This window comes from Limanda limanda, chromosome 15, assembly GCF_963576545.1.
Source record: "Limanda limanda chromosome 15, fLimLim1.1, whole genome shotgun sequence".
Taxonomy (NCBI): domain Eukaryota; kingdom Metazoa; phylum Chordata; class Actinopteri; order Pleuronectiformes; family Pleuronectidae; genus Limanda; species Limanda limanda.
The window spans coordinates 3,106,788-3,132,667 of record NC_083650.1 but is presented as its reverse complement, the minus strand read 5'-3'; the positions used below and the strand labels follow the sequence as shown (position 1 = coordinate 3,132,667).

General features: G+C 41.6%; 2 protein-coding genes across 3 annotated transcripts in view; both read left to right on the top strand.

Annotated features, from left to right (window-relative positions):
• The window catches only part of itsn1 (intersectin 1 (SH3 domain protein)), a 38,498-nt gene extending 22,463 nt beyond the window's left edge, over positions 1 to 16,035 (top strand). Inside the window, exons 26-46 of the mRNA XM_061086685.1 lie at positions 2,144 to 2,223; positions 2,311 to 2,483; positions 2,568 to 2,613; positions 2,732 to 2,853; positions 3,070 to 3,193; positions 3,551 to 3,745; positions 9,101 to 9,222; positions 9,401 to 9,507; positions 9,892 to 9,993; positions 10,090 to 10,171; positions 10,344 to 10,442; positions 10,737 to 10,820; positions 10,915 to 10,998; positions 11,176 to 11,307; positions 11,413 to 11,493; positions 11,663 to 11,784; positions 11,887 to 11,969; positions 12,374 to 12,457; positions 12,558 to 12,622; positions 12,896 to 13,004; positions 13,099 to 16,035. Of these exons, the coding sequence (XP_060942668.1) occupies positions 2,144 to 2,223; positions 2,311 to 2,483; positions 2,568 to 2,613; positions 2,732 to 2,853; positions 3,070 to 3,193; positions 3,551 to 3,745; positions 9,101 to 9,222; positions 9,401 to 9,507; positions 9,892 to 9,993; positions 10,090 to 10,171; positions 10,344 to 10,442; positions 10,737 to 10,820; positions 10,915 to 10,998; positions 11,176 to 11,307; positions 11,413 to 11,493; positions 11,663 to 11,784; positions 11,887 to 11,969; positions 12,374 to 12,457; positions 12,558 to 12,622; positions 12,896 to 13,004; positions 13,099 to 13,247 (2,245 nt within the window). The 3' untranslated portion in view covers positions 13,248 to 16,035. The remainder of the gene's footprint in view (positions 1 to 2,143; positions 2,224 to 2,310; positions 2,484 to 2,567; positions 2,614 to 2,731; positions 2,854 to 3,069; positions 3,194 to 3,550; positions 3,746 to 9,100; positions 9,223 to 9,400; positions 9,508 to 9,891; positions 9,994 to 10,089; positions 10,172 to 10,343; positions 10,443 to 10,736; positions 10,821 to 10,914; positions 10,999 to 11,175; positions 11,308 to 11,412; positions 11,494 to 11,662; positions 11,785 to 11,886; positions 11,970 to 12,373; positions 12,458 to 12,557; positions 12,623 to 12,895; positions 13,005 to 13,098) is intronic.
• A 1,045-nt stretch (positions 16,036 to 17,080) lies between these two features.
• LOC133020206 (mucin-19-like) lies at positions 17,081 to 21,873 on the top strand. Of its 2 annotated transcripts, none has more exons than XM_061086684.1 (7): positions 17,081 to 17,362; positions 17,779 to 17,878; positions 18,221 to 18,319; positions 18,533 to 20,911; positions 21,152 to 21,212; positions 21,371 to 21,495; positions 21,682 to 21,873. In XM_061086684.1, the coding sequence occupies exons 1-7, from the start codon at positions 17,324 to 17,326 to the stop codon at positions 21,708 to 21,710; spliced, it is 2,832 nt and encodes a 943-aa protein (XP_060942667.1). In that variant the 5' UTR covers positions 17,081 to 17,323; the 3' UTR covers positions 21,711 to 21,873. The 2 variants fall into 2 exon arrangements, with proteins under 2 accessions (XP_060942667.1, XP_060942666.1); XM_061086683.1 differs by having other exon boundaries at positions 17,779 to 17,893.
• The last annotated feature ends 4,007 nt before the right edge of the window (positions 21,874 to 25,880 follow it).

The following is a 25,880-nucleotide window of genomic DNA, read 5'->3' as shown; positions in this document are numbered from 1 at the left end:
TTTGTCAAAGATTACGCTCACTACTTTCTCAGCTTTCTGGTTCTCTTTTCTTGCTACATCTCACGTCATTTACAGCCTCATTAAGGGAAGAATAACTTCATACAGGGTACCCGCGGGGTCTTAAAAAGTCTTAAATTTAATAATCGGAATTTTAGTCCTTAAAAAAAGACTTAAAAAGCTAGGTCTTAAAAAATGAATTGGATTAGGAAGTTACTTCGGGATAACTTGCTCTCCAGTAAATGTGCTTGAGGAAATGTCCGCGCTGCAAAGTAAGCAGTACGGTAATCAATGAGGATTGATGTAAGGACTGTATATGAGGAACTTATCATTTTTAGCCGGTTCTGATTTCCAGCTCCGCTCCAGGTGTGTCTGCTAAAACACAGCTCAGACGCTGCCTATCCGCGCTGTGATGTCTAGCAGCGCGATCTAGCGATTGAAAACGCGCAGAGCAACCAGCAATCAAGCTAAAAGAGACGGAAATTCTACCAGTGTGTCAACGTCTTTTGTAACTTAATGGGGAAGTGCAGGTTAAACAAAACTTGGTTGAATAAAAGCAGGTTTAGTGCATGGTTACAACCAGTGGAGAGGAATGTTTTTGAAGGCCACTGCACCTTTAGCAAGAAAACAGTAAAACTAGGAACATCGGGGGTAAAAGCTTGAGAATCGCATGCCCAGTCAGAGAAACATAAGAGAAATGAAAAGCCAACAACAAACTCCTGCCATCTCTACAGTGTTCAAGAGGCTGAAGGCAAGGCTGGCAGCAAGATGGCCGAGGTCATCTCCAAGTAGGGATGTACCTATCCGATATTTGTATCGGTATCGGTACCAATATTGAAGAAATTTCTAGATCGGGTATCGGTGACAATGGGCCGATCCATATCGGCTGATCTATTCAGTGTAATTCTATGCTGTGCGCTGTGAGTGACGTCATACGCAAGCAACACGCCGTACAGTGTTTACAAAATAGAGCGAGCGAAAGGATCGGCTATCTGGAGCTATTACACATTACCTCAGCCAACAAGCTCCACGGCTACGTGCAACATCTGTAAAGTGAATGTTCCAAGGGGTGGTACGAAAACGTCTAGTTATAATACGACAAACCTCATAAAGCACTTACACAAATTAAACGTGAGAGTGGTAGCACCGCCGTCTGCTAGCTACAAAGTCAGCTAACCGATGAAACTTACAGTTTGTTACCATAATTTCGCGCTGTTTTTCGGTATCGGATCGGTATCGGCCGATACTAAACCTCAGATATCGGTATCGGTATCGGAGGTGAAAAAAGCGGATCGGTGCATCCCTATCTCCAAGTTCAATATTCTGAGTAGGGGCTGCAAGGAGAAGTTGGCTGAGCTTGAGACAATGGAAAAGGAGATTGTGGCCTAGGCAGAAGAGCTGAGAAGATAGAGGTTTATGTAGTGTTGGGGTGGGATGTTTAATTTTCTTCTCTGGCCATTTTTTTTGGAACATACTTTTTTCTCTATGCTGAAAGAATCGTTTATTGAACTCATACATGGTAACTGTTTGACAAACAAAATCATCCTTATTGACTAGAAGGATCAGTTATTTCTGATTCTATTTGTTACTATTTTGGACCTGTTTGGAGTTCCAACTGCTGTAAGTTCAGAGATACAGTCTTTGCCTTCTGTGTATTGTTATGTTTAGTCAATGTTATGTTGAACGGGAATACATTTACTTTGCAAGTAATTCTGGGACTTATTTCTTCTTTCATAGTAATTTTCCTTCATACTTTTTTGCCAGTATGGCCGTGAAATAGGTCTTAAATTCTATTCAAAGTGGTCTTAAAAGGTCTTAAAAAGTCTTAAATTTAACTTGTTAAAACCTGTAGGAACCACATATTCAGAGGCGTGACTTCCACTCCATGGACATTTAAATACTAGTTTGGAGTGAGCCAGTAGCCAAATGATTTAGCCTGCAGAGATTAAACTATTGTCTTTGTCAGTGACAAACACTGTTTACATAAGTTGCCTGAAAAGATTTGTCAATCTCAGGAGGATTTTTGTTATAGTTGAAATGTTAGACTTCCACACTTCCTTGCCAAATTTGGCTTATTTTGTATTGTAAAACTAGAAAAAAAAAGCTTCATTATGTTTTAAGTACATCTTTCTCTTTTGTCTTCTAGTGAGTCCGGTGTATCAGAGAGTCCACCCAATGGGAAGCGACCCTCCCCATCCCCAACAAAACCCTCAGACTCTGGTGAAGGTAAAACATGCACATGTACATCTGTATATATATTTGAAGTTTTAGGTGTTGAAGTGTCTTTGACCCTGTGTATGTGCATCTGTACAGAGTATTTGGCCATGTACACGTACGAGAGCAGTGAACAAGGTGACCTGAGTTTCCAGCAGGGAGACGTTGTCATGGTGACCAGGAAAGAAGGAGATTGGTGGACAGGCGTAGTCGGCGGCAAAGCTGGAGTCTTCCCATCCAATTACGTTAAACCTCGAGACTCTGCATCAGATGTAAGAGTGAATTTAGAGGAAATGAGATTGGATTAGGATTCAAGAAATATTTCCAACGCCTCTAAACTCTATTTCTGTTTTTAGTCTTTGGGACCAGCAGGGAAGACGGGCAGCTTGGGAAAGAAACCAGGTGAGATTTCTCTTGCTCTCAAGTATTGTTTTATTCGTCTGATCTCTGCTTTCTGTCCTCGAAGTTATTGACATGATGTTGTTCTACTTCTTCTTCTCTCCGTCCTTCTGTCCTGCAGAGATTGCTCAGGTGATCGCCCCCTACAGTGCTACAGGGGCAGAGCAGCTCACGTTGGCTCCTGGGCAACTCATCCTCATCAGGAAAAAGAACCCAGGGGGCTGGTGGGAGGGTGAGCTCCAGGTACAAACTCTAATATATAATTATAGTATATAATATATAAACACATATATATAATATGTGCAGAGAGAGAATACTCATGTTGACTGGGCATAAAAGGATTACATTACTAGCTACATGTACTACATAATCATATACTATATTTGATATTTGTAGTTATTGGATGATGCAGACGCTTGTTGTAACTCACGACTCATAACTGTGTTCTGGTTGGTTCAGGCTCGAGGGAAAAAGCGCCAAATAGGTTGGTTTCCGGCCAATTACGTGAAGCTGCTCAGTCCCAGTACAAGTAAGACGACGCCCACAGAGCCGACGCCTCCTAAACTGGCTCCTGCCAACACAGGTACCCCCACACAATGGATTTAATCTGTTCGCGGCTGGTTAAACTTTCATATACGACTCTGAATGCCCAGTTCACACTCTTTTGGTTGTCGACACAATAAGAAGTTAAACCTTTATAAATTAACTGTAAAAAAGAATGTACATTCTTAACACAGCACTTTGGTTTTACTTATTTATTTCTGTAAAACCAACAAAAGAGTGTCGGGTGTGTAAGTTTAGATTGGTGGGGAGAGAGACAAAACAAAGTAAAGGTCCCTGGACACTAGAGAAGGAAAGACTCAAATAGATTTTTTGTGAATGTTGATAATAAAAGAGTGGAAAGTTGAAATATTGACGACCTTTTTCTGTGGTGGTGAAGCTGTGTGTCAGGTGATCGGCATGTACGACTACCTGGCGCAGAACGACGACGAGTTGGCCTTCCTGAAGGGTCAGGTGATCACAGTGCTCAACAAGGACGACTGTGATTGGTGGAAAGGAGAGCTCAACGGGAGGGAAGGTCTGTTTCCCAGCAACTACGTCAAACTCACCACGGATACCGACCCGAGCACGCAGTGTGAGTACACAGACACACACAAACTCGCACACACTATGCCACCTCCGTCACAAAACACTGCACATCATGTACTAAAACCAACATACTCTCAGTTTAACACTAAAAACGCACACTCTCTTCCTCACGTACACACACACATGCACACACACACACACACCCCAGAGCCAGGTGTGGAGATGCTGTCCCTCTCTCAGTCTTTGACCCTTAAGTTGGTTTTGCCTTTGACCTTTCACCTTGACACTCCTTTGGGCCTCTTTGAAAACCTACCGTTCAAGCACCACCTCTGGGTGGTGTGTGGGTGTGTGTGTGTGTGTTTGTATGGTGTGTATGTGCATGCATGAGTGTGGATAAAGTGTTTCCTCTCTTCCTGCATGTGTTCCCTTTAGCATGATCCTTCATAAACTCAGAGGTTCTAGAGCAGAGAACAGCGGCACTAACTGATCTTATGACAAACAGGATAATGTCCATAAAGTCCTTTTTTGCACAGTGTTTTTCTGTATAAAATAAATAAAAAATATACTTATATTAATAAACTTATATAAAATTTGAATGCAGTTGAGATCAGGATAAACACAGCTGTAGAGCTGGGTAGTAAATTAAAATTATAATTTATATACTTTAGTGAAATCACAATGTGATTAAATGACCAAACGATCTAATTGTTCTACAAAACTAATCCGCGAAAGACAAAAAACTTTGATAAAAAAAGTTGATGAATTTCTTCCAAACACACAACGTGTGTGATATCTCACAAATGATGAACATGATAAGAAGTTTCTCTAAATGCTCATGGAAGCAATTATTAATCAATTATTCATTCATAAGTTGATCAGGTTATTTTTTGCAGCACAAACCGAGGACCGTTATTTAGATATTTGAATTACATTTAATACATTGAGGGCTGCTCATTTTAATCAATCTGGTGTCTTCTCAGCTCAGTGCGTAATCAGCACGTCTGCTTCGACCCTTTAAATTCACAGTTTAAAATTCCTGCTGACGCATCACCTGCTCTAGATTCTCTGCTTCTACGCTAGATTAGACCACACCTCCACACTCTCTGTCTTGCTGCACGCCCCGCCCACCTAGCACCCGATTGGTTGTTGTTGTTGGTGTTGTTGTTTTGTTTAGTTGTTTTTGTTGATGTTGTTGTTGTCGTCCTCTCTCTAGGATCATATCATTACCCAGAACCCCCCTCTCCTCAAAGCCCTCAAAGAGACCCACTAGGCCACGCCCACTAGGCCACTCAACCAATGGGACAGCTCCAAGAGGTCACATGACCCGGAAATGGCGACTCTCCACCAATAGAAGCCAGAGAGAGAGAGAGAGAGACACAGACAGACTGTAACGTTAAAGCGCCCTCTGGTGGCCAGAACTCTGTCTATGCATGGCTCTGACTGGACTTGGCCAAACTCTGTTTATCTGAGGCTCTGGCTCCAAACAGCACTGTTCAACAGGAGGGAGATCAATAGTCAGGACTCCTCTCGAACTCTCCTCTCCTCCTCCTCCTCCTCTTTCTTCCTCTTCTGTTTCCCCCTCTTTTCTTCCTGTCTCTGTCGGTTAAAAGGTGCTAAGTTAATGAGGGAAGGAAGAAAGGAGGAGAGGAAAAGAGGAGACGAGACTATTGATCTCCTTTCTCCCAGATTGGACTGATGTTTTAACTGTATACACACACACACAAACACACACACATGAACACACACATTAACACACATGAACACACACGTTAGCTTGTTAAGTGGATAGTGGGTCATTTTGTGGCTTCATGGGAGAATCTGTCATTAGCTTCAGCTCATCCCTCCCCCTTTTTTGTTAACCACACCCCCATTGGTTCAGCAGCTTCATTCAACCTGTCAGTCACAAGTGCTGGCCCCGCCCCACACTAACCCCTCCCCCTCCCACAGCTTCACAGAACGACCCACTATCTGCCGGAGGACGAGACTCACTAAAGTCTTTCACTCTCCTCTCGTCACCTCTCCTCACCTCCTCTCTTCCTTAATGCCAAAGACTCCTTCCTCCTGCTTCCTCGTCTCCTCTCTCCTCCTTCCTCCCTCTCATGTACACACACTAATGAAGGACAGGAGAGGAGAGAAAGACTTGAGACACGTCCAGTAGCAGTCACAGGCTTTTTACCTCCACACCCCCTGCTGCTGCTGCTGCTGCTGTTCCCTTCTATGGTGTCACAGTCTCCTCTCGTCTTTCTGTGCTCGGCGAGGAGGCATAGAAAGGAGCGAGCAGCTGGAATGGGACGCGGCCCGAAAGCTCAGGGCTGTAACTGCTTAGCATACGAGCTAACCACACGTCACAAACACAAAATACAATGAGGTACTGAGTTGGGAGTCTGCACATGTCCACACACACACACACACACACAAACACACACACACACACACGGTGATAATGTTTTAATCCGTCGCAGTTTAACACTCTAATTATGTATTAACTTTAAATGAAACGCTTTATGTTCTGTTGATGTTTTTCTGTTTGTTTGTTTACATGTTTATTGTTTTATCTGTTGCTATGATGATGAGATGCTGTCACACTGTTAAACACACCCACATGACTCGGGACAGATTTGGTACTAAACACGTCGAGGTGGAACGACCAAGCTCACTTCAGGTAAACAAGTAGCGTCACTCGTTTTCTCTCTTGCTCTGATATTTAACAAACAGACCTGAGAGCAGCGGAAATCTTCTCGTATCAAATATCAAACTATTCCTTTAAACACTTACTCTTTTAGTCTTTGCTCTATTTTACAAACTAGTGAAACTTTGAAGTAGTTTAAACATCATGTTAAATCTTTAATACTGTGATTCATATTATTATCATGACCAAACTTCACGCGCGATGATTTAAAGTTGACGCTTGGTTTCCCCGCCCCCCCCCCCCCTTCAATGCAAACCTACTGTATCAAACCTATCAACGATCATTTGACCCCATCGAAGGAACCCTGACCTGTGAAGTGTTGAGTTCTGTTCCTGAGGCTCAGGAGCGGATCACACCTGAAGTGAAGGACGTCACCGGTGGTCGCTGCTCTGTTGCTTTCACGTCACACGTTCGATTCCAGGGCGTCTCGTTCATTTGTTCAGCACTGAATAAGAAAAACAGAAAAAAAACGTCATCTATTCAGAGCCTGAAAACCTCACATGTCGTATTTAAACCTGTCGTATTAAACAGAAACACACGGCACAGCCTCACTTTACACTCTCAAACTGTTACCGTGGTTACGCACACCCCCGGTGTAGCTTTTCCACACAGCATTAAAAACCAGCTTTCTCTTTGTTCCCATAGCAACAGATGAGTATTATAGTGGTTGCCATATCAGACTTGTGTGTTTTATTTTATTTGTTGTTTATCCAGATGACAGTATTGTGATTTTAATGTTTACCTTCAGAAACACAAACGATTATTGAACAACGCAACGTTTTTATACAACAAGCAATAGAGTTATTATGATGATGATTATTATTATCAACTCGCTTGGATCCTATTGGCTCCTCCGTGTGTCAGTATTGGAGGTGAAGTGCTCTGATTGGTTGATAAGTCAAAGACCATTTGTTGTTGCACAAGCTGACGTTAGACGCCCCGGCCTCAAGATCAATCTTTTTTTTTTTTTTTGTTTGTTCAGATCCTGGTTTTTCAGGGTCAGAGAATCATGTATTTCTTCCAGTTTGGTAACTGATGGTCGAGACTTATCGCCGTCAGAGCCAGTATTTTAGATTCGAACAAAGCCCGACCTAAACCAGAGCCAAGCTGATCCTCTACATTCTCTCATCTGCAGCCGTCGAGTTCAAATCATGAACGCACTCGTTGTGGTTTCAGGTGGAAGCGGCCGGGACACACTTTACATTCAGAGCATTTTAATGTTTGCTTTTACCGTTTTCGTTTTTATCCAATCACACGGCTCTGGTTTAGTTCGGTTCGATTAGTAAAGATCTGTATGGACTGTGCTTAACCTGATAAATGGGGATTGGTCGATGCTTCTTATAAATAGCAACTCAGATGAATGGATTAACAGCCAAGCCAAATGTAACCAGACTGCTCTTGGTGTCAGTGCGTGCATGAATGAGCGTGTGTGTGTGTGTGTGTGAGAGAGTAAAGCATGAATGAGCAGTTTCATGGACGTGAATGGTCAGATGGAAACTTATAGGAATAAAAAAGGAAAAATGAATGAATTACATGTACAGAATGTCGTGCTGAGGTTTTACTGATGGAGGTTTTTTCTTTGATGAAGCGGTGAATGGTCCTGATGATTAAACGCTCTGAGACAGACGGCAGTCGACTGGCCTCGTTACTCACACACACACACACACACACACACACACATTTAAGAGGTCTTCACAATGACTTGCATTCATTTCTTTCAAACTTTTCCCCTGAACCTCGAACTTACCATAGAACTCTTCTCTTTATGTTTATTTGAGCGTGTTTTTCCCCAGATAGAAGATGAATCCTCACAAAATTACTACAAACAGATGAATTGACTAACATGAGTAATACAAGTACACACACACAAGTTAAGCTTCCTGTTTATCTAAAACAATATTTTAAAATACCTACAAATACTAAATATTTTAACTGCATAAAATATGTAAATAGTGAGTCATAAAGCTGCAGGAATTAGTGTTTAATATTAACACTGACTTCCTCAGATGTGAAAGTGGTGACGAACCTGGAGAAAAGGTCTGCGTGAATATCATGAATTCATCATTTTATAAGTCCGTTTGAACTTTGACTGTGTGTTTGTCAACTTGTCGCACTATCATGCAGCCAAAAACTAAAGGATACAACTTTAAAGTCAGGACAACAATAACAGATGATGTGAAATTAATTATTAAATATTTCTAGGGCTGAGCAACCGTTTTGGTATTTTATTGATATCTTTAATACTTTGGTCAGTGGAGAGATGAAAAGGTCTTATAAGTTGTAAAAAATATTTTTTTAAAGTTGCATGACGTAAAAAAAAAACTATCTCCCCCTGTTTGTGGAGTGAAATGTTTCACTGCAGTTGTATACAAATATCCAGAGAATCTATAAAATGTTTTTCTGTCCCTGAAGCAAAACAGGAAGCTTTAAATTGAAATCAACAACTACTGATGTAAATATAAACTTTAATCTGACATTTCTCTGTCACACAAATGTATCTACACACATATTCTGGAGAACGACAAACACAACACACACACACACACACTCCTCCAGACCCTCACTGTCTGTTCTCAGGTATGTAGCTGCTAGTTAAGTTTTAATGCAGGTATAATATGAAAGTTTTTAACTTCTGTGTTTGAGGATGTTTCTTTGACGCCTGTGTTTGTGTGTTTCTCTCTCTTTGTGTGTCTGTGTGTGTTTGTGTTTCAGGGTGCGCTGACCTCCACCTGCTGGACATGCTGAGTCCCACGGAGAGGAAGCGACAGGGCTACATCCACGAGCTGATCGTCACTGAGGAGAACTACGCCAACGACCTGCAGCTCGTCACAGAGGTAGAAGAAGAGCCTCATGCTCACACACACACACTGCAGCTTGGTAATCTTGTGTAACGATTCAATATGAAGACGCACAAACAAAAGGCTGAATTAACGGGAATCAACTGATTCCTAACTGTGACGCTTGAGGCAGCCTTATAGCTGAACCTTTATTTATATGTGTGTGTGTGTGTAGATTTTCCACAAACCTCTGCTGGACTGCGAGCTGCTGACGGAGAAGGAAGTCGCCATGATCTTCGTCAACTGGAAGGAGCTCATCATGTGCAACATCAAACTGCTCAAGTGAGACGAGAAAACACACAGATTGACACACACACACACACACACAAAGAGTGACAAACGCACACACAGAGTGACACACACACACTAACACTCATGCACTTATTTCAATCACGTTTTGAAGACCAGATCAGCCTGAACGCAGTCTTTTAAAGAGTTGCTAAGATTTGTTTTTAAAATTTAGATCAAAGTCTAAATGTGGAGTTTGGAACTGACTTATTATCTGGTTCCTTCTTTTTTCAAAAATATTATTTGGGTTGAAACAGTGAGCAACTTGTAAGTAGATTTTGATATTTACACCAGACGTCTAGACTTTACTCTGCAGAAGCTTTAGAATAAAATCTCCCCAGAGACCAAACTCCTCATCCTCCCTCGTCTTCCCCTCAGAGCTCTGAGAGTGAGGAAGAAGATGTCAGGAGATCGGATGCCGGTGAAGATGATCGGTGACATCCTGACCAATCAGCTGCCTCACATGCAGCCCTACATCAGGTCCAGCCTCTCATCCGACTGAGTCTTCTCTCTCCACGTGCACAGATTGATATTAATGTCACTGATGTCGTCTTCTATCTGTGTGTGTGTGTTCAGGTTCTGCTCGTGTCAGCTGAACGGAGCGACGCTGATTCAGCAGAAAACAGACGACAGCCCTGAGATCAAAGATTTCCTCAAGGTACAAAACACCACAGATCATGATCTGCGTTATTATCTGAGGTCATCATAGAAACAGAAACTATAATTATACAGTAAGCAGGATGAGGATGAATCCAGGACTCTGTTCTGTTGTGTCAAATTGAAAGAATCAGTGATTAACCCGTGATTTAAATGTCTCCTCTCTCTGTCAGAGGTTAGCCATGGACCCCAGGTGCAAGGGGATGCCTCTGTCCAGTTTCCTGCTCAAACCCATGCAGAGAGTCACACGCTACCCGCTCATCATCAAGAATGTACGAGCAGCACACACACAATCATACAATACACAGTGTATAGACAGGTGACAAATGAAAGGAAAAACCATTCAGTATTAAATCTTTGAGTCTCTGAACTCCACTGAAGAGCTGATTCCTCCACACGTCCCTCGTTTGTTGTTTTGATGAAGGTGAAGAGCTCTTCATCAGTTTCACAGTGACCCCTCATTTCCTCTGGTTGAGGCCTTGGGAACTGAGTTGTGTGTAAACTTTTAAAACTACCAGTTAACTCCCAACTTTGCTCCCTAATGATTTCTCTGTTATCGATCGCAGACGTTAGAAAACACTCCGGAGTCTCATCCCGACCACAGTCACCTGAAAGCTGCTCTGGAGAAAGCAGAGGAGCTGTGTTCACAGGTGAGACACGCATGTGCTTAACATGTTAACAGGAAACAACGCTACCAGAGTATTTATCAGTTGTGTTGACTTCTCTGTGTTTGTGTGTTTTCAGGTGAACGAGGGCGTCAGAGAGAAAGAAAACTCAGATCGTCTGGAGTGGATTCAGGCTCACGTTCAGTGTGAAGGCCTGTCGGAGGTGACACACACACACACACACACACACACACACACACACACAAGTCTATTATTAAAACAAAAATAATCCATTCTCATAACTTCTTATCATCATGTTTGACTGTTTATAGACTAAAATATGACTTTGTCTAAATCCTACGATACTAAGTGTTTCTCTCTCTCTGTGTCTGTTCTTTAGCAACTGGTGTTTAACTCGGTCACAAACTGTTTGGGTCCCAGGAAGTTTCTCCACAGCGGGAAACTGTTCAAAGCCAAGAGCAGCAAAGAGCTGTACGGCTTCTTGTTCAACGACTTCCTGCTGCTGACTCAGGTGAGGAGCAGTGTGTTTGTCTGTGCGTTGTGCGTCTGTGCTTGTTTGTGTGTTTGTCACTGACAGAACACCTTCAACCGTCTTTATCTTTGTCTCTCTCACCAGGTCACCAAGCCTCTGGGCTGGTCCGGCTCGGACAAAGTTTTCTCATCAAAAACCCACCTTCAGTACCGCATGTACAAGACGGTGAGCCCCACAACCTTCTGTAAATGTTTCTCTTTTCATGATTCTTGTCACATTCTGGCTACGTTTTGTGTTTAATTTATCCTTAATTGAATTCTAGTATTAAAATCCGAGTCTGAAACCTGCAGGTATGGTGCCGCCTCAGTGTATTTGATGTATTCGTCTCTTTCAGCCGATCTTCCTGAACGAGGTGCTGGTGAAGCTGCCGACGGACCCGTCAGGAGACGAACCTCTGTTCCACATCTCCCACATCGACAGGGTCTACACGCTCCGAGCCGAGAGCATCAACGAGCGGTGAGACTCAACCTCATCGCAGAGATCTCAACAACAACAAACAACAGTTGGCTCCCTAGGTCTGTGTTTATTTTTGAATGTGTGATTTGTGTGTCGGTGCAGGACGGCGTGGGTTCAGAAAATCAAGGCAGCGTCGGAACTCTTCATCGAGACGGAGAAGAAGAAGAGAGAGAAGGCGTATCTAGGTAACTTTATATTCTCAGATTGAAGGTTTGTATTAAAGCTGCTGATCCTTAAATAACATGAAAGTCAAATTGACCAACAGGGTTTTTACTTTGAATTATGTTATATTTTCTCATTTGATTGAATCCTACTCTTACAATTTACCTAAGATTCTAAGCTAATAACAAGGGGGTCTTCAGGGAGGAAGCATCATTATCTTTGTAATTTCACATGTGTTAAGAGTGTTTTATGGAGATATGCTGCATTCCGATATTTGAAAAATATCCACATTCATTTTGTATTCGATTTAAAATATGCATTCCATTTTCTTTGATTTGGTATTTAAATATATTACATTTTATTAAGTGTACCTAAGTCAAAGCCATTAGAAACACATTCAGTAACACGGTGTTTCCCTGTGACTCAGTTCGCTCTCAGAGAGCTACAGGGATCGGTCGGCTGATGGTCAACATCGTGGAGGGAATCGAGCTCAAACCCTGTCGCTCTCACGGTACGCACACACACTCCTTTAGCTCAGGGTCCTTTGACACTGGTTAGAAAAAGCCGTGTCGTCCTCAGCTGATGAATTCCTGTTTGTCTCGTCTCTGCAGGTAAAAGTAATCCATACTGTGAGGTGACCATGGGCTCCCAGTGCCATATCACCAAAACATTACAGGTACGACTGTGGGCCAGTTACTGAGTTTTCTAATGATTTAACAAAGTTCCTCCTCCTTCACTTTGAGAGTCTGATGAGAGAAAGATGTCAAATGATATAATGAGCTCAGTTGAGTCATAATTCCTAAACAGGACATTTCACTGTTTTATTAAATGGCTTGAATCGATGTTGTATTATTTGGTGAAGATTAACATTATGATATTAGTTACTGGAGCGTTTACTCTCAGTGGTTTAAAGTATCCGATCTTTTCTTGGGCTCTTCTCTCTCTGTAGGACACGTTGAATCCGAAGTGGAACTCCAACTGTCAGTTTTTTATAAAGGACCTGGAGCAGGACGTCCTCTGCGTCACCGTGTTTGAACGAGACCAGTTCTCCCCCGACGGTCGGTGATATTTAGACCCTGATTCAAAAGATCTTCCCTCAGATTAAACGTCTTTATCGGATATTTTCATCGCTGTTGTCTTTTTTCCCTCCAGACTTCCTGGGCAGGACCGAGATCCGGTTGGCTGAAATAAAGAAGGATCAGGGCTCTAAAGGACCAATCACCAAGCGGTTGCTCCTGCACGAGGTTCCCACAGGAGAGATCGTCGTCAGGCTGGACCTCCAGCTGTTTGAAGAACCTTGAACCCAGAACAGAACCAGCATGGACTCGTCTCCAGGGACTTGGACTGGATTAGACTGGACTGGTCTGGATTGTCTTTGTCTGGTTCACCTTCTTAGTGCTCAGATGCTGTTAGGAGGAAGCTGAGGAAACATTTCAATAACTGCCATTTACCAGTTAAATATTAGATTCCTATTTTCTGAAAAGTCCTAAAAATCTTTCGACTCAGTTTTAAAAAAGATTTAAAACTTCAAGTGAGGCAGACACAACAGTGGATTATGATGCAGGCGTCTTTTTGATCCTGCTAATAAATGATGTCATTATTTATGTTTATTACAGCTGGAAACTGTAGCTCAGAAAGTGGACAGTGATTTGTTTTTAATTATGAATATTATGTAAAGTTATATTTGGGTCTTTATTGACAGGGAAGTAAACATGAGCCAGGTCGGAATCGAACCCACACCCTCTGCAGGAGGACTCAATTCTCTGTAATGATTTTTATTGGGTAATCTACCCCATTAAATGAAATTTAACTGGTAAATGCTGCAGAAACATCATTAAAATTATAATATAACATCATAATATCACGAAAAGCAAGAAACACAATTTAAACTGGATGTAAGAAATTAATATTGTACCTAAACTCGTGTGTGTGCAGGTTCCGAATCTCTTAAAATGTACATTCCAGGCCACAAAAGTCTTACATACTATAAATGTTCATGTCTTAAGTTTTTGTTACTGGTCTTAAAAATGAGAGGAGAGTTCCAGTAAGCAGATTCATACTGGGATTTTAAAGTAAAGACAAACTTCCAGAAGCAGCAAGAAGGATGTTGCACTTCCAAGAACTTCATATCCAACACCTGTGGCTAGTCCAGTTCAGTTTAGTCCAGTCATTCCAGTCCAGTCCAGCCCTGTCGGCCTTCAGTCTGGTTCACGACAGTATTTCATCCAGTCGTCTGTCGGAGATCGGCCGGGTTCCTTTGTGTCATCAGACAGACTCTCCACTGACAATCCCAGCCCTCCTGCTTTGTCCCTACAAACCCTGAAACCCCTGTGTGTGTCTGTGTGTGGGCGTGTGTGTACATGAGTGTGTGCATGTGTGTGTGAATGCCTGTAAGAGCGTTAAGGTGGACGAGCTAATTAACGGTACGGTCCAGTGTACATTTTATTTTTTATCGTACAACTCTCTCGGAGTCTTAGGGTCGAGTCTCAGCGTCGGGTTCTGCATGTTAAAGGGACCGAGACATTTTGAATTTATGTACAGATGCAATGAGAAAAGCAAACAATGCGAATAAGCTAAAACTACAGTAATACACAATACATGACGAGTGTCCGCTGTACATAAACTACAGACATGCCAAAATGTCCCTTTGTATGAATAATAATAATAATAATAGCGCTGGTGACGAGGTGGCTGATGCAGGGAAACAGGTTTGACAGCTAATTTAAATTGAGGTACTGTAAAGAAGAATGTCTTTGTTTTTATTTGATGTTGAACGCACACAGGGGTTCTAGCTCTAGGTGATTCTTCTGTCACGTGTTTTACCTCTGGTGTCACGTCGCTATGCAGGGAGGGAAATAACCCGACAGTATCCGAGGGGGCCCAGAGCCGGATCCATCGGGGGCCCCCGAACATGCTAGGCTATAGGTACCGCAGTCGTGTATTTTGTAGAAATGTCATTTCCACACGCTAACCATGAGAAAGCTAAGTGTAGAAATCATTTTACTGTGCGTTGGCACTCCCAGCACTTTCAAAACAGACGCTGTCGCAAACACTAGAGCAGAGGACTCGACTAACATCGCACAGCGGCCGTTTTGAATACTCAAAGCAGGAAACGTAAGCTGGAGGATTAGTAAACAAAATAGGAAGTGATGTTCTCGTTGTCAGTAAAAGACCCAAAATCTCTCAGTAGCCTCTACTGGGTTTAAAAATGGACGACATGGCATCAGTCCAAAAGTGAAGCCAAATCATCTCGATAGCCCCCTAGTGACAATTTGAATTAGTTAAAAAAGTGTAATCTTAATAAATGTTTACTTGTTTAAATTTTAATCCAGCTTCGTGCTCCTGGTGCCTTCATATCTGGTTGTGCTAGCTTGTTCGCTGACTTTAAAACGGACAGCAAATGTAAGACTTCACTTTTATATTCATATCATTTTACTTGATTTCTTTCAAGTATACAAACTCAGGAGTCACTCTGAAGGCAGCGCTAATCCTCCACGCAGACCTTTTCCCACCTGAGCGTTCAAAATGGCCGCTGCGTTCGCCAGTCAGACGACAGATAAAATCCCAGTGTGTTCGCTCAGCAGAGTTGTATATATATACGTTAGTTAGCTAGCTACTCGGCCAGTTAGTAAATTTAGCTAGAAGTTTTTAATTTAACGCCACGGTTACAGTCACGCACTGCGTTACCACGGAGACAACCTATAGTTACCTTAGTGACCAGTCACTGTCCAATCAGAGGTCAGCGAGGCCAGGCCGTTCGCAGCATCTCGACAGTTGAGGAAGGTGTGAATGTGTTTCCCCAGATTGAAGATGACGATGATGATGATGATGATGAAGGTCGTCCTCGTCCCTGTCGACCCTCTACTGTTCTTACTGTTCCAACCGACCTCCTCTCCTCCCTGAAACTAATCCAGTTTGAACCTGTTCTCACTGTCTATCTTCCAGGTTGTGTATAATACTACTGCTAATCTGAGAGTTAATATATGAGCGTGGGGAGGGGGCGATTGAGACTGCTGTTAATTATCACTGTAGAAGATGATGTACGTTGTTGTCTTTCAATGTTCAGAATAAACTCCAGTTGGACCAAGACGGCGGCTGCTCTGCTTCTCTGATTATTACGTTTACACTCATATGCAGGTGACGTCAGGGAGATGATTATAAAGGTCGTGAGATGATTTAAGGAATAAGAAAAAAAATATATATATGTTGTTTCAATCATTTGCTTAGCTAATTAAAACACATATTACTCATTACCCACAACATTTAAACCAGTCGTCTCTTGTTGTAACATTGAGGCAGATATATATTTACAGATTGACTGAAGCAGATATTATCATGACCTCAACAAGTCAAATTTCAAAATTGTATTCACCATAACAATGAAATATTAGTTTTAATCCTGCAAAAACAAGACGAAAGTAAAGCAGCTTTTCTTTTGAACTTGTCTTCTTCACTTCAGTGAATTCTGTCAGCTTTGTTCTCTCTGCAGTTTAGTGTTGTGCTGCCACATGCCCTGAAGGGGGCGCTGTCTTTGAACTAGCTGCGTCAAAACAAAACACTATGGTCAAGAACATGCGTAACAAAACCGGAAATCCAACCACGTTGGCCTTCAAAGTAAAAGCATCTTCCATAATCACCGTATATCATATTATATCCAGATTTAATTTAATTTATTTTTGTTTTGTTTCATTTCACTTTATTCAATCCGAGTTATAAATTGTAGAAAGTCTGGTGAAAAATGTTCAACTGCTTATCCAGGTCTTATACCACAAGGTAACTCCACTCACATTTCTAGATGCCTTGTTCTTCTTTAACCTCTAACTTGTTTTTATCTTCTTCTATAATTTTAATGTATAATTTTTATAAATTCATTTCGAATTACCCTCTCGACAGGTGTTGAATAAATAAACTAACTTTGCATTGTGTTTTTTGAATTAAAATAATAATTGCAGCTGCTGTGTTGATGAAATTAAAGAGAAGCAAGTAAAAACTTAAATCATTAATTAGTGAAATAGGATTGAACTGGCAGGGGTCAGAGGTCAGCCTTTTTTCCAGGGTTACCCTTCGAGCTTTTATTTTGACAGTGCTGAGAGGAAACACGTGTTGTTGTGATTTTAAAGCTCCGAGTGTTTATGTAACTGAAGCTCTACTAAATTAACACATGTTAGCTCGCGGGCTACAGATTATATGATACATAACATCAGCATTTAGTGCATCTTCATCAGCTGCAGATTTAAAGCAGGTGAAGTCCTCGTTGCGGTGTCATGGAGGAGGAGAAACTCTCTCAGGACATTTAGTTCTTTCTCATTTCTCGACCCTTCACTTCAACTCAGATAAACGAGCTTGGCTTCTCTACACATTTAATTCGATTACAAACATGGCGGCTGCTTTCTTCAGGAGAAGATCGTGTTTAAATGTGAGTACAGTGGTTTATTCTCTTTGTGGCTGGAATCTGAATTTAAAACCATGTGTATTGTTTTTAATAATGACAGATAGAGGCATCACAGCTTCAAATTGCACCATTACAGTGCAGCTTTCAAATAAGTGCAGATTATTAATCTGTAAAATGTCCTAGAAATTTATTCTGCAGTAAAATGTCCCCTGTGACATATTATATAACATTATATATGAGGTTTAAATTAGAGTTAACGTCACATACTAACACAAATAAAGTATTTGTAAAGTGAATATCAGACTTTGTGTATCTACAAATTTTCTTTTCTTTTTTTAAGTAGCAGTTTGAAAATTTAAGTACTTTAAATAATCTTGTGCATCTAATAATTTTATTATGTGTGTATCCGTGGTATTCACTTTGATGGTGTGTGTGTCCAGTATCTTCACAGAGAGTTGTGTAGAGTTGTGTGGAGGCCGCAGGCGGCTCTGTACTGCTCCAAACCTCCAGACCGAAAACTTCCACGAATAACTCACATCAGTAAGAGAGACAATCGTGCGTGTGATTTTCTATCAGGTTTTTATGTGAAATCTCAATTATTCTATTCATATATATTAGTTTATGTAATCATTAGCATTTATAATCAGGATTAAGACATTAAATGTTTTGAAAAGGAAATACCTGAAAAATGAAAGTACTTAATGCAAGTAACCTGCAGAAATGATTGACCCCAGTAAAACACACCTGCTTGATATCTTGTCCAGTTTTATCTTCACATTTGTTTATTGTCAGGAAATGTCGCACAAAATATTGCAGTGAAATTATATTTTTGAATACAGTAGACTGTCAGTAGTTTAATTGTCAACATGTTTTTACTGGCAGAAAAAGCCAAACCTCAGCCTGCTGTCGATGTTGCTAAACTCCTGGAAGAACTTTTCTCCCAAAAGAGGCCAGGCACAGCGCCCCCAGGTGCTGGTAAAGGTCAGTACATCGAGGATGTTGTGTACAGCATTATGGACTTGTCTGCAGATATGTTTTAGCTGAACTGATTAATCCTTTATTCTATGAAATGTTAAGTCCAGTTGAGCTGAGTTAACAAAATAATTGTTAACTGAATCCCTCAAGTTGATTTGTTCTGCTTCTTGTTTTACATCTTTGCTTTTTTCTCCTCTTCCTCACCTCTTTTTCCTACAGCTACGAAAGCCTCAACCATCTCCTCAACAAATGTCTCCACTGCAGATGTTTCTCATTCATCAAAAACAAATCCAGCAGTTTATTTTTCTCGTGCTGCATCTACAGCTATATCTACTTTAAACACTGCACCGCTTTCCCCTCAACCAACACCAGCATCTTCCACACAGTCGCCTCAGCAGCCGCCTCCTGGTTTGATCCAGGACTTTACCACTGATGCTGTTTCTACAACCTCAGCTTCTCCAACGTCTGGATCCGCAGCGGCTTCAGCAGAATTCCAAACTTCAGCCCAAATGCTAGAAACCAAAGTAGAAACTGCTGCAGAGACAGATAATGTAGAGGAATCCTCTGTTTCAGCTGTAGAAACTGCAACAGAACCATCAACAGAGTCGAGTCGTCCTCTTGTAGAAGCATTAGAAACTCAGGCTCCTGTTGTTGAGGCTCCAGTAGAGCCTCTGATAGACGTCGCAGTAGATACAGCTCCAGAAATCGAAATGATAAGCAAAGATCCAGGAGAGGAGGGAACCTTATACACAACCACAGTAGAAACTGCAATAGAATCATCAGTTAAGACTGGTATTAATCCAGTAGAGGCAGTAGAAGCTCCAGTAGAGCCTCTGATAAACGTCACAGTAAATGCATCAGCTGCAGATTCAGGACAGGTGGGCATCTTGTTCACAGTAGAACCTTCAGTAGAAACTGCATTAGAGACTTCAGCAGACACAAGCATCGCTCCTCAGGAAACGTCAGAGAGAGGAGCACCAGTCGAAGGTTCAGCAGAATCTATGATAGACATCACATTAATAGAAACTGCAGTAGAATCACCAGTAGAGGTCAGTCTTCCTCCAGTAGAAACCAGAGCTTCTGTTGTAGGATCAGTGGAGACGATGGCAACGGTTGAAGCTCCGGTTGAAACAGAACAAACCACGAGTGCGGATCTGGAAGACACCAGTGTCTCCTTCACTACAACAGTAGAACCTTCATTAGAAACTACAGTAGACCCTTCAGGAGACGCCACTCCTCCCCCGGTGGCAACACTAGAAACTACAATAGCAACAGTAGAGCCTTCATTAGAAAGTGCAGTAGAACCATCAGTAGAGTCCATGACCTCTGCTCTAGAGAGTGAAGCTGCTGATGTTGAACATACAGTAGAAATTGAACATGCTGCTTCCATCCAGAATGCACAGGAACCTGCAGTTTACGCTTCAGAAAACAAAGTGGAATCTAGAGTACAATCATCCTCGGGTAACGTCGCTGTCAAAGACGAGAAGAGCGAATCTGAACAAATGACCTTAGAGTCTGTAACTCTACATTCAGTGAATACCTCGGTGGATTCTCTGAAAACCGACGAGCTCCTCCAAACAAAGTTTACTCTCGATGAGGAAGTAGAGAAACGACTCCAGGAGCTGTTGGTCGGTGCCGAACACGAAGCTGTGGCCAAAGCCGAGAACACGGGCGAAGATGAGGGTGAAGTTGTGTCTAAAGTTCTTTCTCAGTGGAGCTCTCTCTCTGCCGACCTTCAAGAGCTGGAGGGAGAAACCACCTCATTGATGACAGAGCTTGTCTGTCGAATTCCTGCAGCGCCTCCGGGAACCGACGAGGCGGTAAAAACGAGTTCAGCCTCTGATCAAACTGCGGGAGCTAATGTCGCGTGTGTGAAGGTGGAGGAGGAAGAAGAAGCCATGACACTTGAGTCCATAACTTTATCTGAGGTGGAGGCTGAAGTGGACATTTTCGAAACTGAAGCTCTGCAAGAAACAAGTGATGCGCTGGAGAAAGAAGCTGATGCTCTGGCAAAGGAGGAGAAGATTGAAGTGAAGATGGCGACAGGGGAGGATGTTTATAGTAACTCAGCAGAGGCAGAAATCCTAACGCTGGATTCTATCTCTGAAGCAGCCGATGCGATAGAAGCTGAGATTCCTTTAATGATGGAGGCCATGTTTGGCTCTGAGCAAGGACTGAGGCAGACTGAGTCTCTGCTTCCGAAGCTGGGGCTGCAGAATGAAATGATTGATCAGGAAGCAGGAAAAGAGTCTGCACAGCCGGAGGGAAGAGTCCTGGCGGCCATGTCTGTAGAGTCTGTGACGTTGGTGGAAGTTGAGGCGTCTCTGGAAACTCTGGAGAACGAGTCTCTGAGCAAAACCGCGACGTATCTGGAGAATGAAGCCGAAGTTCTCGCTGGAGAGACGAGGACGGAGGTAGAGGAAGGAGCAAGGTCTGAGGAGGTCCCTGAGGGTCTGGACGTCGAGTCTCTGTCTCTGGCTGAAGATCTGCAGACTGATGCTCTGATGGAGGAGCTGCTGTTTACGGTTCCAGGCCAAATCACAGACCTGACAGAAGCTCAGGTCGATCAGGAGGTTGTAGGAGCAAATATTTCAGATGGTAAGTTTAACTATTAGTGGAAGTAAAGACGAGATGGTAGAAGATAGAAGTACTAGTTAGTTTGCATCAAATACTGAATTTAAATCTGAACACACAGACATGACACACAGTTTTATATTCAGTGCAACTAACACTTGTGTGTATCTGAGTAATTAGATCCTTACACACACAGAAAGTTAGAGTTCAACAGAATTTGTTTTATGGTGAACAGACTTTAATGTTTTCATGTGTTTGGTTCAGAGTTGGATCCAGTCCAGAGACTTTTCCTGGAGAAGATCAGAGAATACAACAACCTCTGCAGGTAGACACACAAAAGAAGTTTCCTATCATATTGTTTGATTATATTAAAGGACCTTGAGTAATTTGATCAGATCTGTCTAGGAGAAGGTTAAATAAGTAATTGTACCACATTGTTAATACAGTACATGAACAGCTATGAATCCTGTTGTCTCCTCTCAGGTCGAGTGGAGGACCAGTGGAGGAGGAGACAGATTATGAGCGTCACCTGTCAGAGGAGACAGCAAAGCTCCAGAGACTTTATGGAGGAGGAGACCTGAGCAGCTTCCCTCAGTTCACCTTCACCGGTGAGAGACACATGGAGGGAAAGAGTCAGTTCCTGTAATGCTTTGTGAAATATTGTTGTGTTTTTACCCTCAGGGCCACCGTAGTGTCAGGTCCCAGAAGGAAATGTCCCTTTCCCTGCACAACACATACAGTATCAAACTAAAATAGGATAAATGAATGTTCTTATTGTGTTGTTTTCTTTCTAGAGCCTGAATTGGACCAGGACCCAAAATGACTCATGAATTTCTGCCTCCTGCTCTTTATCCTCCTCTGCCTCTGTGGAGGAACCGAGGAAATGGGAGAAGAGGAACTATTTGTTGTGGTGATCTGCTGGTTAAACAAAAGGGAAAAACAATGTATGGTGCAGAAATTATAGAAAGTATTTTATTTTATTAAAGCAGAACTTTCAAAAGACTAAGTCTGTTTTTTTAAGAGGTTGGGGATGTGTCACATGAGGCGACTTGAATCAGATTTGACTTTCTATTACTTACAGACAATGAAAGAGAGAACTATGGTGTTCGAACTGTCTGTTTGAGTTTTAATTAATATTTAAATTAAATAATTGTAAACTGTGGCTGATCATCAGACTTTCGTATGACGTCGAACTTCTGTGACCGGAGCAATGATTTGTCTAGATCAGGGGTCAGCAACCTTTACTATCAAAAGAGCCATTTCGCCAAATAATCTTGTTATCACACAGCTTATAAAGTTATAAGTATAAGGTAATGTATATAGTTATACTTAGTGTTATGCCAGTTTACACTTAAAATGAACTAGTTGAAAGTTCTGTTAATGTAGATGAAAATTAACTAGGTGACTTTCATATGTAATATTTTTAAATTTTGAATTAAGTTCTCGGTTCCAGAACTGAACTAGTTCACTTTCATTTGTTTAATTTTATATTCATTGGGATGATTCAGGAGACGAACTGACGATCATGTGTTTAATTATTAACCGATGGTACTAAATTTCTTGATGTTTAAAAGCTTCGCCCCGGACGGAGTGATCTGTCTGAAAGAGGGTCAAAGTACAGAAACACAGACACAGTGCGAGTCGGTGTGTTGGGGAATAAATGCAGCAGCTGCTCCAGGAAAGCTTAAGTGTGTTTGTCCTGATATCTGAAACATTGTAACAAATCGCCCTGTTTAAACCCCAGGGGAAAGTTACTACGCTTTAATTTTTTAAGGACACGGGCGGACCCGACCCGCTGTGTCGTTGCGCGCTGCAACAAGTGTATGAACAAGTTATCATAAACGAAAGATCATTAGTTGGACCGATAACCTTGTTATCGGTCTGACCATAAATTAACTAAATTTAAACGAAATACAGTCAAACAGGTTGTGTATTATACACTGTATCTAAACAAAACACCAATCAAACCCCACATATCCCCGCGCTCGTGCCCGCAAACAATGTCGGACCCGTAAACATAAACACGCTATTTACACACATTCAAACATCAATATTTTCCCACCCCAGGTCCATAACATAATCCCCAAACAAACGTCCAAACAAAATGCCTGCAGGTGTGGCGAGGTGAGTGTCGCAAACAAATCCAAACAAAGTCCACGGTTTCTCACCCCCTTCCAGTGCCCAGAAAATGTTCAGTCCTTGAAATAATCCATTACGTAACTCCCAGGCAATAATCCCGTTCCAGAGAAAAATCCTTGCAAGTTGTAATTGATCTCCTGGCCCTTGAACCTCTGGCAGCACCGCCAGCCCGCAGCTCCAAAAAAACCACACACCTCAGTCGGGACGTCACTTCCCCATATTTAACACATTTCCCGTTACAGAACCCCATATATACATAATCACACAAATAATAAAGAAATACATACACAGATCCATTCCCTCATACCTATAGTTTTGAGGCGTCTGACTAATGACGTGTACCTTTAATCGATACACAAAGTGCACTAAGGGGACCTTTACAACATGTCCTGGATGTGTTGACCTCGAGGTCAAGCTCCTCTTTATTTACACCGTGTTCACTCACTTCTCTCATCCACTGTGATCGTGTCGGGATCAGTCGCTGGAGAAGCTTTTGACTCGTTTACTGTTCGTTTGTCTTCATGACTTTAGCTTCGGTTATTAGGAGTTCACCAGGTTTCAGGCCTGTTCTTCAGTAACAGACACGGAGGAGGAGCGGTGGACCCGGTGGTTCGGTGAGTAAACTTTTGTTTTCTTAACGCTTGACAGGTTTTACCTGCACATGCGTGGGAGGCGAGCTCTGTACAGAGTCACTTTCAGTTTGCATTACACAATGTTCACAATGGAACTTAGAGTGTGTGAGTCTACAGTCTGAACTCTGCAGAGATCGGAGCTGCAGAGTCTGAACCTCCGCTGCTCTGACTCGGTGTCATGAGTCCAACCAGCTGTAAACTCGTCTCTTCTTCCATTGATCCACATTCAGTTCTCAAAGAATGAAAGACAGATGTCTGCGTTCTTGGCTCTGGTTGTGTTGATCCTCATCATGTGGACTTTCACCACAGCAGGTACGTAAAGTCTGATCTTACTCAGAAAATCACAGGTTCTGTTTGAACATACTTTGTACAGGCATGTTGGTTTCCATCAGACGAAGCAGGAAACAAGGGAAATGATTGTGAAGGTTTATAACAACATAGAGAAACATGTTCTCACTGAGCTGGAGGTGAAACAGTTCACACCAGATGTTGGGTTCTTTTATTCTTCATTTAAACTTCGTCGTCAACAGAACTGAACCGGGTTGGGTTTTTTAAGTGTGTGTGTGTGTGAATAAATATCAGCTCTCTAATTTGATAATGCTGTCATCACACATGAACGCAGAAAAGAAAAGCCAACCGAAAATAATGTCATAAAGATAAATGATTGCATTGCTCCCTTTGCACATATCAAAATAAAAGCACACCAGCGTTTCTGTATATAGACCAGAGACTGTACAGTGGATATAAGTCCACACACCTCTGTTGAAATGCCAGGTTTTTGTGATGTAAAAATATGAGACCAAGATAAATCATGTCAGAACTTTTTCCAACTTTAATGTGACCTATAACATGAACAATTCAGTTGGGGGAAAAAAATTAAATCTTTTAGGGGGAAAAATAAAAAAGTTAAATAATGTGGATGTCACACCTTGTTAAGTTCTATGAGATTAATTTAGATTTGTGAATATGGGCTCTACAAATCAAATCAGATTGATTGACTTTTTGGGAGCTGTCCGTCTTTATTTACTGTCTGTGATCCAACCTCTCTAATATAACTAAACTGTACAAACCGAAAACATTATATAAGCATTCAATGAGAATTTTAACAGCACATTATTCTACAGTATTTGTCACAAGTTATAATTTAGATAAAAGTGCAGGAATCTACACGAAACACTGATATCTGCTTACAATCATATTTTAATTGTTTATATGCTGCTTATAAACAGCGACTTTCAAGTGTGTTAGAATTATAATAATAATAGATGCAGAACAAAAATAAAAACAACGATGTCTAATGAGTTTAAATGTTTACTCAAACCACACAAATCAAATAAAATTTTTAATTATTCTGTGAATATATAATTGTAATTAATCTAATACATTAAGTGCAAAGACTATGTGCAGTATGCATTATATGTATTTAGCACAGTGAATATTGTTTAGAGGGTTAGGTTATTAAAATCTCTGTGGTTGAATACCTGCTCCTTTAAAAGTCGCCTCTTTTTAGATTCGCAGTCAGATCATTTCCGTTGCTGCAGTTTCCTCTCAATGGATTTTATTTTCTCAAAGAGTCAAGAGACCTACGAGTCTGAAATAAAGTTAAATAAAGTTAAATTGAATCGACCTCTGTCTCTTGACAGCTGGTGATCATACATTTCATCGCCCTCGTCAAAGAGCTGCCTGAGGAAATTGCCTTGTTCTCCTGTGTACACGCTCCGGCACTGGTTGTAGTGTCTGTGTGTGGAAACCAGTAGAAACACATGTGCTGAGAGTGAAAATTGGTGTGCGCGTGTGTTATTTTGTACACACACACACACACACACACACACAGGATTCTAAAAATATTAATCTTTCTTACTGTCTACATTTTCAGATCTTAAATTCTTCTCATCGCAAAGAATGTTCAGATTTTGCTGAATCTCAAGGTCAATTTTCTAAATGAACATTTCTGTGATCAACACACAACTTTTCCAACTTAATGTGAATCTGAGCCTCTTTTAGTTCATATTTTTGGTTTGACAGTAAATGTACGTTACACATTCAAATGCCTCGTATGGCAGGAGGTTGTTTTTGTGAAAGCAGCTCAGATAAAACTACTGTATGTTAACTGTCAACAGTCAAACAGACAGACAGTTCCATCAGGATATTTACATTCACAATCCGTCTGTGAGCAAATGCTCTAATTGCACTTTGAAAAAAAGCTGTGAAAAAAATCACAG